Source organism: Dromiciops gliroides, chromosome 1 (genome assembly GCF_019393635.1).
Source record: "Dromiciops gliroides isolate mDroGli1 chromosome 1, mDroGli1.pri, whole genome shotgun sequence".
NCBI classification, from domain to species: Eukaryota; Metazoa; Chordata; class Mammalia; order Microbiotheria; family Microbiotheriidae; genus Dromiciops; species Dromiciops gliroides.
Window position 1 is genome coordinate 605,384,397 of NC_057861.1, and position 21,025 is coordinate 605,405,421.

General features: G+C 39.8%; 1 protein-coding gene across 1 annotated transcript in view; it reads left to right on the plus strand.

The window, feature by feature from the left end:
• The window catches only part of FRMD3 (FERM domain containing 3), a 350,587-nt gene that overhangs the window by 161,495 nt on the left and 168,067 nt on the right, over positions 1 to 21,025 (plus strand). The window contains exon 2 of the mRNA XM_043977037.1: positions 16,024 to 16,128. Coding sequence (XP_043832972.1) covers positions 16,024 to 16,128 — 105 coding nt within the window. The remainder of the gene's footprint in view (positions 1 to 16,023; positions 16,129 to 21,025) is intronic.

A 21,025-nucleotide genomic window follows, 5' to 3' on the forward strand; every position in this document is an offset into this window, starting at 1 on the left:
AGAAACAAGGTATAGATCACCATCTCCCACCATATGCCAAGATATAGTCATTCAATTTCATAACTTCAGAATCATCTTGAATTCTTCACCCTCCCTTCCTCTGCTGCCTCTTTCCATATACAATCAATTGCCTGGTATCATGGAGTTGACCATCATGATATATTTTTCGTTACTTCCTTTCTCTCTGCTCACTCAATTACCACCCTAGTTCAGTCTTTCATCACTACTTACTTGGACTTTTACAACAACTCCCTAATTGGACTCCTCATTGCTTCCCTCCTTAAGCCATGCCTCTGGCTTAGTTTTCCTAAGGTAGAAATTAGACCACATTCCTCACTTGCTCAAGAACCTCCATTGGCTCCCTGTGGCCAGTAGGATTAAATGCTAGCTCCTCATCTTGGTGGTGAAAACCTTGATAATGTAGATCTAACCTACCTTTTCATTCTTATGACCCACTGCTTTCCTTTACACATTCCAAGTTCTAGCTCAAATTTGCTATTGTTCGTGTACTCTGTCCTCTATCTCCATCCTTTGTCCTTTTGCCTAGGCAGTGCTATATGCTTGGAATGTACTTCTGTAACATCTCCATTTCTCAGAATCCTAAGCTTCCTTCAAGAAGTGCTCTCTCCTATGGGAAGCCTTTCCGATTAAAGCACAATGTGAAGATGAACTTCCTAGCAAAGAGAACTGTCTCCCCTTTGCCAAATGAATGGGCTAACTTGAGAGATAATAGGTTTCCCCTCTGTGGAGGTCTTTAAGCAGAGGCCAGATGATACCTTATTGGGGAAGTCACAGTGGGGATTCCTTCAGTGCATGGGTTCAACTAGATGGGGTGACTCTCAAATTCTATGATTTTGAGCTCTATAGTTCTTAGAGTTCTTCTTCCTCAAATCGATCACATATTTACATTTCTGTTACATCCTGTACATTTTGTACATTATACTACATGTTGTATTCCTAGCAGAATTTAGGCTTCTTGTGTACAGGGACTGGTTTTTGTCTTGTCTTTTATCCTTAGCACCTAGCTCAGTACCCTCAATGCAGGTTGTTTGTTATTGCTGTCTTTTTTTTTTTTTTTTTGGTGGGGCAATGAGAGTTAAGTGACTTGCCCAGGGTCACACAGCTAGTAAGCGTCAAGTGTCTGAGGCTGGATTTGAACTCAGATACTCCTGAATCCAGGGCTGGTGCTTTATCCACTGCGCCACCTAGCTGCCCCTGTTCAGTCATTTTTAAGTTGTATCTGACTTTTTGTGACCCCATTTGGGTTTTTCTTGGCAAGGATACTGGAATGGTTTGCTATTTCCTTCTCCAACTCATTTTGCAGATGAGAAAACTGAGGTAAACAGGGTTAAGCAACTTGCCTGGGGCCACCCAGCTAGTCAATGTCTGAGGCTGGATTTGAACTCAGGAAGGTGAGGTTTCCTGGTTCCAAACCCAGTGCTCTATCCCCTGTGCCAGTCAGCTGCATACAGATTACAGGATCTTAGATTTTTTCCCAATTATTTATTTATTTATTTGTTTGTTTGTTCGTTCATTTGTTTATTTGTTATTACATTCATTCATTCATTCATTTTCCTTTTTTGTGGGGCAATGAGGGTTAAGTGACTTGCCCAGGGTCACACAGCTAGTAAATGTCAAGTGGTTGAGGTCAGATTTGAACTCAGATCCTGCTGAATCCAGGACTGGTGCTTTATCCACTGCACCACCTAGCTGCCCCAGGATCTTAGATCTTGAGCTAGGATGGACCTATAAAACCATATGCTCCAACTTTTCCTTAACCTTCCTCATTCCCTCACTTTCACAGGTAAGGCAAAACTGAAGCTGAGGAAGGTTGAGCACTTTGCCCAAGGTCATAGAAAGAGCTTAAATATCAGAAGTAGAATTTGAACCGAGGTCTTTGGACTCAGAGTTTGTGCTCTTTCCCCTGTAACCTGGGGGTGCTTAATAATGGCTTGTTTGGGTTGGATTGCATTCAACCACCCAATCCCCTGTCCACATCCTTGTTCTGCTAAGCAATGGTATGAAATGCACTTCAGATATGAAGAGCCTTTTGAGTGGGTTGGACATTCTTTTCTTCTCCAAGTGCTATTTTACTGTAGACAGTGGAAGGGGGAAAAAAAAGGAAGATGAACGGAAAGGACAAAGCCTGTTTGCAATAGGTGCTAATGGCTCTTAAAACTCACATCAATCCTTGTGTCTATATTTAGCCTCAAAAAAGCAAAACATACCTTTGCCTGGATTTGTAAGACTCTCAGATGAGAAGTAAATGTAACCAAGCTTCTATTCTTTCCCTTACAAATCACTAGAAGAGAGCAGGAGGCCTGGTGGCCCAACCTACACAGTTCAGTCTTTAAATGGCTGTGACATAATTTTCTGCAATGTTTATATGCAGAAATTCGCCCCCCCCTCCTTCCCATACCTTCCAAATACCACAGTTATAAAGTTGTGTGGGCCAGGGCTTGCTAATAGGCCTGATTGGCAAATGTGTTGAATTCAAATAGATATTTTCTGAATGACACTACTCAAGCTAGGCATAAAGGTTTTGTGGTGATCAGGAGTTGTGGAGAATGATGGACATTTTTTGGTTTTGTTTTGACCAGGGAAAGGAATGAGAAGATAATGCATGTAAAACACTTTGTAAAGGAATGAGATTTGGAGGAGGTTGGGGGTGGGAGGAGAGAATGTTGTTTAAAGGGATTCTAGATGTAGGGACTCTGAGGGGTTCTCTCCAGGCTCTCACAGGGAACTGTAGTTGCAGTATTTACATACCCTTGGCCAACAAATATTATTCTTCTATTATGGAGAAATACAGATTTATAGAATAATAATAATAAATGAATAATAATAACAACATAGTTTTGAGATCTACAAAATGCTTTATAAATATTAACTCATTACATCCTCACAACAATCCTGGGAGGTAAGTGCTATTATATCCCTGTTTTACAAATGAGGAAACTGAGGCACAGAATGGTTAAGTGACTTGCCCAGAATCACACAGCTAGCAAGTCTGAGGTGGGATTTGAACTCACATCTTCCTGACTCAAGGTCTAGTATTCTGTTGTACCACCCCGCTGCAGAAGACTGCTCCTGCTGGTGTGAGGGGGAATGTCACTGTGTATGAAATAATGTGCAATGAAAATGCAACCCACTTTTGTGACCTCACCACTGATCACCCTCTAGCTGTGGGTTCCAAATTTTTGCACCAATGGTACCACCCACTCCAGATTAGAGTGGTAGATTTAGAACCCTCACTATAGAATTATTAGCACTGGAAAGGACCTTTGGATTTTAGTGCAGTCTTCTAATTTGACAGATGGGGATACTGAGGCTCACGGACAACAGGAAGAACTGAGCCTGACCTAGGGTCTTCCAACTTGCAAGTCTCTTTCCCTTATTCTATACTTCCAGTCACTGGAGGAGAAAATGGCAAACCACTCCAGTATCTTTGCCAAGAAAACCCCGGATGGGGTTACAGAGAGTCAGACACAACTGAAAAACAACTGAACGACATACTTTCACTCTTCTTACTGTGAGGAAGATGGAGTTAAGATATCCCAGAGTCTGAGATATTTAAGGCCAATTCAACCCCAGCCAAATTCACAATTCCATTTCCAAGCTTTAAGCCCCTGGCTGTTTGCCCGTAGGGTAACCTGGCCCTTTGGGTCAGCTCCTGACGTCCTGAAGGGGATTGTGGGACCGGGAACTTCAGAGAAGCAGCAGCTCCAGGTGTGCCCTGTTCTCCTTGGCAGGTGCCCTGAGCTGCAGCCAGGTTCTTGGTGCTCACGTGATTTGAATGGAGCTGTGCCTGAATGCTCCTGTTTCAACTTTAGGAAGAACGGCTAGATCTTTCAATTATTCAAGAAGGTGAGCAGGCATTTAGGGATTTTCTGCGCCTATTGCATTTTTAGCTCCAGTATCCTGTTGTTGTTTTGCTGCTCATTAACAGACAGTGGGAGGGCAGTAGGAACGGTTAAAACTCAGACATGATTATCTTGCTAATTATTGGCAACTTTGGGGGAATGTTTGCTGGGTCATGAAGCTGAAGATGTAGATCAAAGTGAGTTTTGGAATGATCTGTGAATTTTAGCCATTAACCTGGATTTTGGGGGTGGGGGTGGGGCAGGGAGAGAGGCTAATGGGAGATCTAGACCTGTGATTTCATTGGGATAGGAACTTCTGGTATGGAAAACCTCTCTATCAAAGCAGAATGGCAAGTCTTATAGCAACTTTTGAGTACATAGAACAGGGGTTCTTATCCATGGGCCTAGGAACTTGTTTTTCAAAAAATATTTCTGATAGTTTTTCTTTGTAATACTATATATTTTATGCATTTTAAAACATTTTTAGTGGTCTATAGGTTTCATCAGACTGCAAAAGTGGCCCAGATACAAAAACACTGAAAAGACAAATGAATTGCTTATGCATACAGAATTAGTCAGAAGCAGGAGTTGAACCTAGGGCTCCATGGAAAGAACACTGGGCTTGGAGTTCAAGTCTATCCTCAGACACTAGTTCTGTGACCCTGAGCAAGTCACTTAACCTCTGTTTCAGTTTCTTCATCTATAAATTGGGGATCATAACAGCACCTACCTGTCGGTGTTGTTGTGAGAATCTATGAGATAATATTTGTAAAGTGTTTAGCACTGTCCCTGGCACATAGTAAACTTTTTTTTTTTAGTGAGGCAATTGGGGTTAAGTGACTTGCCCAGGGTTACACAGCTAGTAAGTGTTAAGTGTCTGAGGCCGGATTTGAACTCAGGTACTCCTGACTCCAGGGCCAGTGCTCTATCCACTGCGCCACCTAGCTGCCCTGGAACATAGTAAACTTTTTTTGTTTGTTTTGTTTTGTTTTGCAGGCATTGGGGGTTAAGTGACTTGCCCAGGGTCACACAGCTAGTAAATGTCAAGTGTTTGAGGCTGGATTTGAACTCAGGTACTCCTGAATTCAGGGCCGGTGCCTTAACCACTGCGCCATCTAGCTGCCCCCATAGTAAACTTTTAACAAAGCTTTGTTTCCTTTCTTCCTGATTCTGAGGCTGACTATCCATCATGCCACACTAACTCAGTAGTATAAGCCCCAACTAAAGGGACTCTCACTGAAGGAAAGTTGTCCAAAAGCCAGGAAAAATTGAGGAAAAGAACAAATGCTACTGGATTACTAACAACTTTGTTTCTTGAATTTTATTGCTTCCAGAATCTTCATCATTTACTTCAGTGATAAACCCTTTAGGTTGGAAAATGGAATGGAATATTCACTTCTTTTTTCATTCAGTTACAGTCACTTCTCTGCCCCTGTTAGTTGTCTCTCTGTAATAGCTCACCGAGGAGACTCTTTCTCCCCCCTGTAAACAAAAGCCAGCTGATAGAGTGAGAAGTTCTGAATTTGTCCATGGACACCTCCTTTTGGTCTGGTTCCTGCAGGGACAGAATCCTATCTGAAAAAATTGTTTTTGGAAACAGCTGGGCAACCCACAGAAAGACTCTTGACAGGTGGAGGGGGCTGGGAAGGGGCTTTGTACTTAATTGGCTGGTTTTGCTGAGTGTTCGGGCTCCGAAGTCATTTCGTATGCTGTTTCAGTCTCCATCATTAGGCTCCCAGATGCATTTGGTATTCCTTATTATGTGACCACAGACTGTCTCCCTCCCTGCTCTGTAGCTTCTGATTGGCAGCTCCTAATTGAAGGCTCCTTTCCTTCTTTTGGAATTGAAAACATCTTAAATACATCTTAAATTGTTTTAGACCATGATTAGATAGATGAATCCAGCTAGAACATGGTTAGGGACCAAACACACAGGATTCTCAAAGATGAAAAAGAAGTTCTCGATCTTTACTGGAATATTCAGAGTAAATATGTGAGGATTAAAAAAAAGACCACAAGCCTCTTTCTTTTTGAATTAACATTTATAAGGAGGCCCTGGACTTCATCTTTTGTTAGCATGCCTTTTCTTTTCTCTTTTTTATCACAAAAGTATTTTATTATTTTCCAGTTACATGTAAAGATAGTTTTCAACATTGTTTTCATAAGATTTTTAGTTCCAAATTTTTCTCCCTCCCTTCCCCCTCTCCAAGACAGAAAGCAATCTGATATAGGTTTATATATGTGTGTGTGGTGTGTGTGTATAAATACACACAATCACATTAAACATATTTCTGCATTAATCATATTGTGAAAGAAAAATCAGAACATAAGGTAAAAACCTCAAAAAAAGAAAAAAAAAGCCAGCCAAAAAGTAGAAACAGTATGGTTCAATCTGCATTCAGAATCCACAGTTCTTTTTTCTGGATGTGGAGAACATTTTCTATCATGAGTTCTTTGGAATTGTCTTGGATCATTAGCATGCCTTTTCAAGGGCACATCCTTGGGGTGTATTAATTGCCTCCACTGAAGATAAATGCATAAAACATGCTAGTCAGTCTAAATGTTTAAACCTTCACTATCTTCTCTCCTCCCTTTCTTTCTTTAATTTCTTCCTTATGACACAGCATTTAAGAATCTATTGTGTGCCGGGCATTGTACATAGACTTCCATATGATACAAAATCCGTTTTTTAGCAACTCATATTCTGACCTATGCGAAATTTGTCAATCCAACCCAATAGACATTTATTCAGGACTTCTTTTGGTCAAGGCCCTGTGAAAGGAACTGGAGATAAAAAGAAAAAAACAAGCAAACTAAAAAATAGTCCTTCCCCTGTTTCTTACATTCTTTCTACTAGATCAACAGGAAATTAACCAAAATGACAATGAGAAAAATGGTGCAGCAACCTCTTTTCAGCAGAAGTAGAATTCTTGAAGACTTGGAGTTTTTGTCTCCCAGTTTTGCTTCACTCAGGATGTTTTTTGGAGGAGTGGGTGGGCATTGATTGAGTAGAAGTGCCAGGTTGGTAGCAGTGTAAACCAGTCATTTTCACAGTTACAGCCATTAGAATGTAAGCTATTTTTGAGTTGAGGTTGCTTCCTTTATATGCATTTCTTTCCCCAGAGTCTAGTATGTAGTAGATGCTTAATAAATGCTTGTTGTGATTCTAGAGGAATTATGATGAAATAGCTTCCCAATTCCTGCCAGAGAGGTAATGAACTTAGGGTATTGATTGAGACATATTTTATTCAGACATGGCCTATGTGAGAATTCCTTTTCTTTAGCTATGTGTGTTTGTAACAAGGCTTTATTTTTCTTTCTTTCTTTCTTGAGATAGGGAGAGAGGGGGGAAAGAGAAAAGATGGATTTTTATTGATTAAAAAAAAGTTAATTGGAATAGTTGGTGGTGTTTGATCCAGGGCAAGATAAAGGGGAATGCCAATCTTGTTGTGCCTTCATAACACTTAGCTCCTGACTATATATCTTAGCTACCTGAGATATCTTTTGCCTGGTACTTCTAAGAATCCTTAAGTTTCCCCTCACATTCAATTCAGTTCCACAAATGTGTTTATATACATTACAGATTTCCCCATGTATCCACTTTTCAGTACAGAATTATTAGAATCAGTGCCCATTCCAACTTACTTTTCATATGTTCACCATTTTCCTATTTACAGGGTATGGGAGTGTAGATTTAAAACAGTAAGAAAGCCTTAGAATTTACCTTTTCCAATCCATTCATTTTATATGAAACCGAGGCTCAGAAAGTTTAAGAAATTTGCACAAGGTCTGTCATCCTTTGACAATGTTGGCAACATTCTCAATGGAAGAGAGATGATGGTGTTTTTTTATGAGATACATGTCTAATCCAAAGTTTAATGTTAGGTCAATATGGTTTGATTTTTCAGTTGGAAAAAGGTTTCTAGGGGTGTAAGTATACTAAACTTGACATTAGACTAGAAAAATTCAGAGTTTTCATTAAGATGTATTGAGGAACCATTTCATAAAAAGAGGGATGGATTTTGTAGGCACTTTACTTAAGACCCTCTCAGCCATCCAAAAGGTATCAGTTGTCTAGCTTCTAACATAACCATAGGACTTTCACAGAGATAAAATGAATAACTTTATTTATATAATTCTTTTTTTTTTTTTAGTGAGGCAATTGGCGTTAAGTGACTTGCCTAGGGTCACACAGCTAGTAAGTGTTAAGTGTCTGAGGCCAGATTTGAACTCAGGTTCTCCTGACTCCAGTGCTCTATCCACTGCACCACCTAGCTGCCCCTATATAACAGTCTTAATGAAGTTTGAGTGAAGTTCAAGATTCCAAGGTGCATTATAAGGAAGGAGGGAATACCACAAGATAGAATACAGCACAAGAGGGAAGTTGACAGAGAGAAAAATGATGGAGGGGTTGTGGAAAAATTGGGACACTAATTCATTGTTGGTAGAATTGTGAACTGATTCAACCATTCTGGAGAGCAATTTGAAATTATGCCCAAAGAATTATTAAACTGACTGTACTCTTTGACCCAGCAATAAACTACTTAGGTCCATTTCCAAAGATGATTAGGGAAAAAGGAAAAGAATATGTATGTTCTAAAATATTTATAGCAACTCTATGGTGGCAAAGAACTGGAAATTGTAGGGATGCCCATCAACTGGGGAATGGCTGAACAAGTTGTGGTATATGATTGTGATGGAATACTTCTGTGCTATAAGAAATGATGAGCTTAATGGTGTTAGAAAAACATGGAAAGACTTGCACAAAATGATGAATAGTGAAATGAGCAGAACTAAGAGAACATTGTATACAGTAACAGTAATATTGTTTTAAGAATGATTTTGAGGGGGCAGCTAGGTGGCACAGTGGATAAAGCACCAGCCCTGGATTCAGGAGAACCTGAGTTCAAATTCAGCCTCAGACACTTGACACTTAGTAGCTGTGTGACCCTGAGCAAGTCACTTAACCCTCATTGTTCCTCAAAAAGAAAAAGAAAAATGACTTTGAGCAAATAAGTTATTTTGATCCTTATAAGTGCCCAAATTAACTATAAAGGACATATGAAGAAAGATATTATCTGTAAACTCATTTATGTCTAATGATCGGCTGTCTCTAGGGTGGGGTGAGGGAAGAAAAAAGAAATTTACATGATAACTTTTGTATATTTAAAAGGAATAGTAAGTTATATATAGTAGATTTGTAGTTTCATTTTCAACCATCTTTTTATTATGTTATGTTATGGAAATGCTTGTTTTATCCTGTAAATTAAAAATAAAATAAATTTTGAGAAATTAAAAAAAGAAAATAAAGGGCATTTTGATGGGAAATAGTCATACTAAGAAGGGCAGTTGGGGACACTGGAAATTGGTCAAGTCTTTTGGGGGCCCAATGGAAGAGAGCACTCAAACTGGTAAAGTCCAGTGGGTTTTCATTGGGTTCTTATTTGGGTTACTCGGGACCAGGCATTGTGGGGATGGAATGGAGAGCCTGGTGCTGATTAATCCTGGTGCTCGGGGGAAGATGGAAGGTAATGCTTATGGAATTAGCGGCTACTTGATAGATAGTCAGACTCCCCAGTGGTGGGAAAAGGAGTTCCCCGCAGAGCTTAATCAGATAGGGTAGCTACTGAGGTCCTTACAGTTTTACTTTTTAATATTTTTATACTTTTTCTATTTTAAACCAAAACATGTTGGAAGTCAAAGTTGTGTTAGCTGAAGATTCCTAAATAAGTGTCTTTCATGCTCAAGGGAGAGGAAGTGCTTGGTGACTTCCTCATTTTAATGTTCATGTGGGCATGACTGTGTTTCACATTTTAATTTGAATATACTTGCTGGAGAAGGACAAAATAGAGATAAGGCATCTTTGAAACTGCAAAATGCATTAATAACTCCTCAAGTGCAGTAAAACCTTCATTATCTGGTGACCAGCCTTCCTACAATCTTAAGCATGGGGTGTGTGTGTGAGAGAGAGAGAGAGAGAGAGAGAGAGAGAGAGAGAGAGAGAGGGCACAAAAGTACAAAAGTGAGAAAAAGAGAAAGAGAGAGAAAGAAAATGGATTATTTCATATATTGTATATAATTATATCCACAGGGACCTAGTAGGCTGCCTGGCATATAGTAATTGCTTAATAAATGCTTGTAGATTATTGGCTGATAGCTGAGTAAAGTTGAAGACCTGCTCCTCTGTTATTGGTTGTTTCCTGGAATAAGAGAAAATAGAAATAGAAAATAGATACTATGATTGGCTGGTGATGTTTACATGGTCAACCAAGGCAGTTCTTAAACTTTTTGATCTTTTTTTTTTTTTTTTTTTGTGCAGGGCCATGGGGGGTTAAGTGACTTGCCCAGGATCACACAGCTAGTAAGTGTTAAGTGTTTGAGGCTGGATTTGAACTCAGGTACTCCTGAATCCAGGACTGGTGCTTTATCCACTGCGCCACCTAGCCGCCCCCCCTTTTATTCTTAAAAATTATTGTGTATGCCAATAAACTTTTATGTGGGTTATATGGGTTTTGTGGGTTAGAGGCCATTAGATGGTACTTGAGTTAGGAAGTTCTGAGTTCAAATATAGCTTCAGATACTTACTAGCTTTGTGACTCTGAGCAAGTCACTTATTATTTGTTTTGTAGTTGAGGAAACTGAACCAAATGAGGATAAGTACACCTCCTACAACAGGGATACAGACCTAGTAGTGGTTTTGCAGAGTCAAAGGGTATTCATGGTTTTATAACCCTTTGGGTACAGTTCCAAATTCCTCTCCAGAATGGTTGGATCAGTTCACAACTCTACCAACAATGCATTAGTGGGTAACAAACATTTGGATAATGGAGAAGAAACCTAGTCCTCAAGGATTGAAAGAGAGAACAGCTCTGTAGTAGGGGGACAGAGTAAGACTGAGATGTCAAATAATTATTTAAATCTACGTATGTTTTGTTTACCTTTGAAGGCAAACTCTTAAGATGCTTGTGCTCTATCTGTGCACCCAACTAATTCCATTTGACAAAACTTTAAATACATAGAAAAATGCAAGTCACCATGTTAGGTGTTAGGAATAGGTATATAGGGTGTCCCAATAGTCTTCATATTTTTTTGGATATTAAATGCTTAAAACTGCACTAGATCTTTTAGAATACTCTCTATACTCATAGATCACAGTTTCCCTTTATGTGTACACCTTCTATCAGTGGAGATACTCAAAGACCCACCTGGAGATTAATCTATACTGATTAAATCAAGTGAGAGTGATTGCTGATTAAGCCTACTTCAAGTTAATTGGATTATAATCACATCTGGCTATCCCTTAAGAAGGTATTGTTCTCAAAAACTAGACTGTGAACTCAACTTGAGAACACCTTCAAAGCCAATGGATTTGGATGACGCCAACCAATCACCTTGAAGCAGTGTGTAAGGACCGCCTCTGTTCCAGACCTATAAAAAGCTTCCACAAACAGCTTGCTAGAGAGTTCCTGATTAAAGCAGGCTCTTGGAGGAGGACTTCAGGAAGAACCCAACCAGGCTGGAACTCTAGGCTAGACTGGTGCTGAAGCTTCTGATTTTTGGCGACCACAATTTAGATTTTAAACATCACAGTTCATAGTTCATATGCTATGCATATGAATTGGTGGTGCCACTCAATGGGCTTCTCATTCAACAGCATGTCATAGTCTGCTTATGGGCTTTCTTCCTCCATTTTGTTTTCCTTGTGTGAATTGTCAGACCTCTCTTTTAACTGAGTGTTTACGTATTTTCTTGAAGCGGCTCTAGAATATGCTAGGGCTTGATGCCATTAAAATGTTTTTATATGCAGATAGGAAACCTGAAGGGCTGGGGTTAGGAGCCATGGTATCAGCCTACTTATCTGTATGTACCTGGGGGCTTCTAGTGACTAGCTGCTTTCACTGTGATGTAAAAACATGGCTTCAGGGAGTTGTGAATCATGAAGATATTTAATTTAAGTTTAGAATTGGAAAGAAACTTAAAGGTCATTTATTTTATAGCTGATAAAACTGAGCCCAGGGAGGTTAAAGGACTTGCTCAAAGTCACAGAGGAATTAAGCAGCAAGACAGAGAGTCAAATCCATGTTTTCTGACTCCAGATCAAGGCTTTTTCCATTATATATAACTCCAGGGTAGCTAGATGGTACAGTGGATGGAACACTGGCCCTGGAGTCAGGAGGATCTGAGTTCAAATCTGGCCTCAGACACTTGGCACTTACTAGCTGTGTGACCCCTAGGAGGGCTCTTAACACTAATTGCTTCAAACATCCAGAGGCATCTCCAGTCTTCCTGATGTATATTTTGCCAAATGGCTCTGGAGAGAGTGAGGCTGGTGACCTTGTACTGGCCTCCCTCACTAAAATCCAATTCAGTTGGGGGCAGCTAGGTGGCACAGTGGATAAAGCACTGGCCCTGGGTTCCGGGGGACCTGAGTTCAAATGTGGCCCCAGACACTTGACACTTACTAGCCGTATGACCCTAGGCAAGTCACTTAACCCCAATTGCCTCGCAAAAAAAAAAAAAAAGAATGAAGAACAAACAAAATAACAGAAACAATGAGTAACTCAGATGACAGTATAATCACTATTTCAGGAGATAACTAATTCTATTTTTTGATACTTTTGACTACTGAGAAATTCCTTCATTGAGCCAAAATCTGCCCTCTATTTGTAAATTCCTTTCTTTGGCCCTAGTTTTACTATATGCAGCCATATAGATAAAATCTGATCTCTCTTCCACATGGCAATCCTTTAAATATTTGAAGATAGTTCTCTCTATCCCTTCTTCCTCACGTCTGCCCTTCTGCAGGATAAAATATCCCTAGGTCTCTAGCTTCTGCAGTCATTTCTTTCTACATCCATCAAATCTAGTTGTGTTACCTTTGTCCCTCAGAATTCTATTAGATGGAAAGCATTTGCCTTTTACTCAATGTAAAAATTGAGCTCAGTATCAAGTGGCAACAATAAAAAAAAGCCTGAGTTGTATATTGGTTTTTGTAATAATTTAAAAAATAACAATAATAGTTAACATTTACATAATACTTTAAGGTTTATAGTCTAGCCATATATTCAGCCATATTCAGAGAGCCCCAATGGCAGTTACCACCGTTGCTCTACTTCAAAGGATGGCTATTGGTCAAAAGAAAGCCCCTCAGTAGCTAGCTGCCCTTACTCACACTATCTTTATGTGTAGAATTTTTTTTTTTTAGTGAGGCAATTGGGGTTAAGTGACTTGCCCAGGGTCACACAGCTAGTTAAGTGTTAAGTGTCTGAGGCTGGATTTGAACTCAGGTACTCCTGACTCCAGGGCCGGTGCTCTATCCACTGAGCCACCTAGCTGCCCCTATGTGTCGAAATGTGCAGAATTAAAGTCTGCTCCAGCCCTTGCTATTTTTACTTTTTAAATTCACCCACATCTTTTCAGCATGTCAGGTTTAGTACTGTGTAGTGACTGTTAAAAAAGAGAGCTTTGTTGTCATGTTTTCCAGCCCCTGGTTGCCCCCAGAACCTGTTAATTCTCTAATGAACTCAAATGCTTTGCTTGGTGATTTGAATGTGCAGGAGACTGAGATGAATAGATTACAGAGTAAATCTATAAAAGCTAGTAAATCCATTGATTATTCTTTTGGTCTCTGGATTTAGCTGTTGTCAAAGGCTGATGTCACTTGAACCTCCCGGATATAGTTTTTTTTTTAGAAAGCATTGATGGGAAATGAAATTTTAAAAATCCATTTTAGTTTGTTGTTGTTGTTTTTGCCTCTCCTAAGTAAAACTAATTACCTGACATTTTCTTGGGAGGAGAGTAAACTACAGGCCGATTTAAGCTCTCAGTGTGAGATTTTTGGAGAAGGCTAGAGCTTTATACAGACAAGGATGTTGGTGTCACCCCTGGCATGGGCTAATGCACTCCCCACCCTTTGAGCGGTGTTAGAAGCTTATTGTATTGCTAGCTTCTAGGCTTGGGCTAGTAGTGAAATTTTTTATGCCCCTGATTCAGCAGCATCACACAGGAACATGGTAACTATTATGGGATTCTTCCCACTCCACAACACTCACATTCTATCTTAGGATTTGACCTGAGAAGAAGGGCATCCAGGGACTGAAAAATGCAGTAGAAAGTGAGGCGAGTGAAAGCTAAAGATGCCAAGGATTAGCTCTGGACTCAGGAAAGAGGGATATAAGTGCATAATTGCATTTCCTCCCCCCCCCCACCTTTTTTCCTTTCCTTTCCTTTCTTTCTTTCTTTTTTTTAAATAGGGCAATGAGGGTTAAGTGACTTTTCCAAGGTCACACAGTAGTAAGTGTCAAGTGTCTGGGGCTGGATTTGAACTCAGGTCCTCCTGAATCTGGGGCCAGTGCTTTATCCACTGTGCCACCTAGCTGTCCCTGAATAATTGTATTTCAACATAATTGGTTCCCTTTGTTGTTGTTTAGTTGTTTTCAGCTGTATTTGACTCTTTGTGATTGCTTTTGGGGTTTTCTTGGCAAAGGTATTGGAGTGGTTTACTTCTCCTTCTCCAGCTCATTTTACAAATGAGGAAACAGGCAAAGAAAGTTAAGTGACTTGCCCAGGGTCACTCACATAGTAGGTGTCCGAGGTCAGATTTAAACTTACAAATATGAGTCTTTCTGTCTTCAGTCCTGGCATTTCTTTTTCCTCTTCCTGTGTTGTATGTCCCATTGCTTCTAGCACCAAGGTCTATTTGGTTTATATAGCTTAAATGAGCTCTTGTTGTTCATCAGTCATGTCTGATTCTTTGGGAACCCATTTGAGGTTTTCTTGGCAAAGATACTGGAGTAGTTTGACATTTCCTTCTTCAGCTTATTTTACAGAGGAGGAGACTGAGGCAAATAGGTTTAAGTGACTTGTCTAAAGTCACACAGCTAGTAAGAGACTGAGGCCAAATTTGAACTCAGGAAAGCTATCTCCTAAATGAGCTAGGAGTCACTAACTATAATCCCTCCTGTGGCATGGACAACGACCAGGCCTTACCATATTGCTTTGCTGCTATTGTATGGTCAGACCTCCAGGCATGGCCATCTGACCTAAATGATACTTAAGGACTCAAGGACCTTGTCATATACAATGCTGTGGAACCCTTAGGACTTACTTATAGTCCTGTCCATTTGTCTTGAACCCAAAGTGCCCAGAAGGCTGTTGTCTCCTTTAATTATAGTGGGAGCTCTTTTAGATGGAGCTATCTTGATTTTTGTCTTTTAGTGTCCTCAGTGCTAAACATAATGCTTAGTACACAGCAAGTACTTAATAAATGCTTTTGCTTTGTTTAAATAGTAGTTTACTTTTAGAATTACCCCACCCCCGCCCCCATGCTTTTGTACAGGCTTTCCTGCATGTCTGGAATGTGTTCCCTTTTCATCTTCCCTCTTGAAATTTCTAGCTTCCTTCTGGGTCCAAGTCATGGGCCACAAACTCTTATGGGAAAACTTTTCAGTCCCCCAGTTGTTCTTAATCTCTCCCTCCTCAAATAATCATGTACATACTCCTCCTTCCCTGACATAAGAATATATAAAATTCTTGAATGCAGGCCCTGGTTTACATTTCATTTTTGTGCCCTTGTGCCTAACATCGGATGGAAAGACTTATTAAAAAAGTCTTGCTGATTGGATTGCATTGGCACTTTGCAGTCTACAAAATACTCTTCTTACAATAACTCTGAGAAGCAGGATATGCAAGTAATTTTATTAGCATTTTTCAGATTAAAAAACAACTGAGTCTCAAAGAAGTTAAAAGTGATTTGCCCACAGATACATAGCTATTAAGAATCAGGGCCAGAATTTGAAACTAGGTATTTTGATTCCATATCTAGTAACATTCTGTCCTTTACACCATGCCTAGATTTTTTTAGACCAGCCAAGGAATCACTATTTACAACATATTTCTTTGTAACTCAGAACATATTTTTCCAATAGAAACATACCTACAAATGAACTTTGGGACCACAATTGCTTTCTAAATTGGGGATGGATTGTTTAACACTAACTAGTGTTATACCTATATCCCCCTAACTTATATACCCCTATATATATATATAACTTATATACCCCTAGTAGATTAAAGACAGGATTGTCCCAGGGAGAATAGAACCCCACCCATCTCCAAGGGTTGTTGTCAGCCTCTTAACATTAGTGTGTTTCCTTTGCAGAGGGAGACCAAAGGTCAGTTTCTCATAGACCACATCTGCAACTATTACAGTTTGCTGGAGAAGGATTATTTTGGCATTCGCTATGTGGACCCTGAGAAGCAACGGGTAGGTAAATACCTTATCTGAAGAGGTTTCCCCATAAAGGTAGCCCCAAACTGTACTGTTTTTCTCAAAATTTCCAAAAGAATGATTTCTTTCAAAAATTTTTGGAAAGCGTGTCATTTCCTGCTTATTCCCCTCTGGGGCTTCAAGGGTGCAAATAAGCCCGATAGCCATGGACAAAAGCCACTATTTTGGGGGGAGGCTTTCTTCTGTTCTTTCTGGTAACGGGGGAAAAAAATCTACAAATTCAGCAAACATTTATTAAATACTCATTAGCTTTTTATTTGCTGTTACTGGTTTTCACGTTTTTGTTTTTGTTTTTTTTTGCCTAGTATTTGTCCACACTGAAATGTTAAATGGAAAAGCATCCCTATGCTCCCTGCCCCCAGCCAAAGAAGGAAAAAGGTTAGGTGATAGGTTTAGTTACTATAAAAATGAATCAATAGAAAGCTGGCCTCAAAGCCAGGAAGACCTGGATTGAAATCTTACCTCTGAGACATACTTGGCAATTTGATCCTAGACACATCACTTAACCTCTTCGTGTTTTAGTGAAGAGATGTCCGACACGCTACCCGTGTAGGCTCACAACAATCCCAAGTGCTGCCTGAACCTGATTAAATATTTAACAAAATAAACAAAAATACAATCAAATGTAGATAATGTGAATATGTGTTTTTTTAAGTCAATATGTGGCCCATTGGGGGTTCATATGTATGGTTCAGTGGTCCCAGTTTCCATTTGAGTTTGATACCGCTGATGTAGGCTTTTAAGACTTTAAGGCATAGAGAAGGTGCCAACTTCCGCTGGTATAAGGAAGACCCTCATTCTTATGCCCATGAATTCACAGGTCTAGTCTCTCTCCCTATCCCTATTTTAAAAGTGCCATAAAAAAGCTACTTCATAGGGATCAAACAATGAATCAAGGAGCATGTATTTATCAAGTGTATACTATGTGCCAGGTACTGTGTTAGTTCCTGGGGGATATAGTCACAAAAAGGGTAGAATGTTATGGTGGCCGGTATGTGAAGGATAGAGCTGATAAAGTTGGCAAGTCCTTAGACCCATCCCTGTACTTGTCCACCCCACACTGTGTATGTTGAGGTGAGGACTTGCTAGTAATGATTCTTCAGGTTTAAAAAATGTAACCAGTGTTTATGTAGACAAACTTGTTTCATTTTCCTTGTCCCTTGCAATGGGAAGATTTAGACTAGACAGGCAATAGAGTCTTTGGATTGCTATGTGCATTGGTTTGCTGTTCTTTGTGAAACTTTACTGTCCACCAGTAGTGGTGGGTTCCAGCATTCTGCCACACTAGGGGTTCTTATCCTAGGGTCTGGGAACTTAAAAAAATTTTTTTTTTTGCATAATTGTATTTCAACATAATTGGTTCCCTTTGTTGTTGTTTAGTTGTTTTCTGTTGTGTTTGACTCTTTGTGACTGCTTTTGGGGTTTTCTTGGTAAAGGTACTAGAGTGGTTTACTTCTTCTCCAACTTATTTTACAAATGAGGAAACTGAGGCAAACAAAGTTAAGTGATTTGCCCAGGGTCACTCACATAGTAGGTGTCTGAGGTTAGATTTATTTTTTTATTTTTTTTTTGGTAAGGCAATTGGGGTTAAGTGACTTGCCCAGGGTCACACAGCTAGTAAGTGTTAAGTGTCTGAGGCCGGATTTGAACTCAAGTACTCCTGAATCCAGGGCCGGTGCTTTATCCACTGTGCCACCTAGCTGCCCCTGAGGTTAGATTTAAACTCACAAATATGAGTCTTCCTGCCTTCAGACCTGGCACTCTATCCACTGTACCCCTAGGTGCCCATGGTTTCCTCTGTAACCCTATGTATTTTATTTTATGTATTTCAAAACATTATTCTGGGGGGGGGGCACAGACTTCACTGGACTGCCAAAGAGAAGGATATACAAAAATAATAACCCCTGCTCTATATTATACCAGGGATTTATCATTTAGGGAAGAATCTCAGTGCCTAAAACTTTTCAGAAAACAGCTGGAAATATTGTGTGAGTGTTTGTAATGTTTCAATGAAAATGTTGAGTTTGGCTGATTCATGGAGAACTTACTGAGGTTCTTAGTAAGTGATAAAACTGAATGAAGTCTATGTGTAGCTGTTGTATGAGGAAATGGGAAAGTAAGACATAGTCATAGCATCTTTTTTCAGAACTACTTTGGGTAATTTACCCCCTCTCATGTAAGATCTTAAGAACATAGATTTAGAGCCAAGAAGAGACTTTTGCGCTGAGTACAAAACTTCCTTCTTTTATAGACGGGGAAGCTGAAGTCTAGAAAAAATAAATGGCTTTACAAGGGGCTCACAGATAGTATCTGAGGCAGGATTGTCCTGACTCCAAGTCCAGTAACCTATCTGCAGCACACTTCTGCCTGTAGAGCAGGGGATCTTAGTCCTTTTTGTGTCCTGGTCCCCTTTGATAGTTTGGTGAAGCTTATGGAGCCTTTCTCAGAATGGTTTTTAAATGCATAAAAATTGAATGTTACAAAGGAAACCAATTATGTTGAAATTTAATTTACAAAGTATTTTTTAAAAAAGGACAAGCTAATAGACCTAGATTAAGAACCCCTACTCTAGAAGAAGGTAGGAATGGAGCGAGGAGGATGAGAGGGGGAAAGGGGGGAGGAGAGGGAGAAAAAAGAGGAAGGAGGGGAAGAGGGAGAGAGAGGAAGGGGGAGGGGAAGGGAGGAGAGACAGAAGGAAAGGGAGAGGAAGGGAAACAGAGAGGATGGTGTGAAGAAATGATTATTAATAATGAATTTCTAGGAGAAACCCAGACATGTTAATGGTAGCTGTTCTCTCCCTCTCACCAGAAACCAGCCTGGGATGAGCCTTCAGCTTAACCAAAGGAATGTAGATTGATTCTTCTGATTAGCTAGGGGAAGAAGCACACCTAAATGGTTGGATTTTTTTTTTTTTCCTTTTGTGGGGCAATGAGGGTTAACTGACTTGCCCAGGGTCACACAGCTAGTAAATGTCAAGTGTCTGAGGTCAGATTTGAACTCAGGTTCTCCTGATTCCAGGACTTCGCTACCCAACTGGCCCCTGATGGTTGGAATTTAATCTCTAGACCAACCCCCCCTCCCCAGTCATGTCAATCAATGGAGCCGATTGTTCCTAACCAATTAGCTCAGATCAATGTGTGGTGACCTGCTTCTACCAAAAAGAAGATAAAATCCTTGTGCACACCAGGGTTGCTCTCTTGTCTCTTCTTCCCGGGACTCTCTTTTTGCTGGGTATGTGATTATTTAGGCCTGTAAACCTGTGACTAATGGGAAGTCAGGGGGACACATGGTCAATACTATTGGTCAATGGTCAATACATATTAATATGTGATATTAATTAATAAAAAACACTTATTGGGGCAGCTAGGTGGCACAGTGGATAAAGCACTGGGCCTTGATTCAGGAGGACCTGAGTTAAAATCCGGCCTCAACACTTGATGCTTACTAACTGTGTGACCCTGGGCAAGTCACACAACCCTCATTGCCCCACAAAAAATTTAAATAAATAAATAACATAAAAAAATGAAAATAAACACTTACTCCCAAATTGGTGCAATAGCCATTCATTTATAAGTAGCAATATTTTTAAAAACCCAGTCTAGTCCCACAAAATAAATATATATATATATATATATATATATATATATATATATATATATATATATATATATATATATATATATATTTTGGTGAGGCAATTGGGGTTAAGTGACTTGCCCAGGGTCACACAGCTAGTAAGTGTTAAGTGTTTGAGGCCGAATTTGAACTCAGGTACTCTTGACTCCAGGGCTGGTGCTCTATCCACTGTGCCATCTAGCTGCCCTGTCCCACAATATTTTAAATAACACAATGGGAAAGGAAGAGAGAGAGTAAGGAGAGGGAGACTAAAGGAGTAGGGGAAGAAGAGAAAGAGGAGAGAGAAGGAAGAAGAGAGAGAGAAGAGAGAAGAGAAAGGAGAGAAGAGCGAAGGAAAAAGAAAAGAGAGAAGAGAGAAGAAGAGAGAGAGAAAAGAGAAAGAAGAGAGAAGAGAGAGAGATAGAAGAGAGAAGAGGAGAGAGAGAGAGAGAGAGAGAGAGAGAGAGAGAGAGAGAGAGAGAGAGAGAGAGAGAGAGAGGGAACGAACAAGAGAACATTCATCCTCAGGACCACACAGGAAAAATAAGTTTATTTCAAGCAGTGGTTCCCATCAGGTTCCTGTTTTCTTAATGTTCTTCCCCGGCTTTTCTGGTTTGCTTTATTATAACAGCAGTGATACATCATTTGGGCAGAAGGCTAATCAATAGTGAAAAATGAAAAGCCAAATGAGTTATAGAAAACAAAATGTGACTTACCTCTCCCTTAAAACAGTGCAGGCAGGCGGCTTGACTCACATCTCTTTGAGACTGTGATTTACGGTAAAACCTTGCCGTGTATTAAATATTTAGCACTATTACATTTGGAACACCATATGTTTAACAAGATGCCTCATGCCCCATATGCTCCTGAAGTGAGTAGGTTTGTCAGAAAAAGGACTCAATATTTCCAGCTTTTCTTTTTTTCTTTTATTTACTTAAGTTTTTGACGTAGAGAGGACTTGTAGATGTGGATTGAATGCCAATGGCTAAATATAGCCTTGACTTTATAGAAATGAAGAAATATTATTTATTCTGAAGTACTAATTGACTTTTATCTATGTGATTTGATTGGTCTTGTGAACATCTTCTTGAATTAGGAAAGGTAGTGTACTCTACTTTCCCCTCCACCCCAATTCATATAGAATGCCAGGAATAGAGGAATACAGTCATGGATCCAGAGTCACACAGCCCATCACTGCCAACTCTAGAATCAGAACTTCACTTCTGACCCCGAAGTCTAGTATTCTTCCTATTACTTT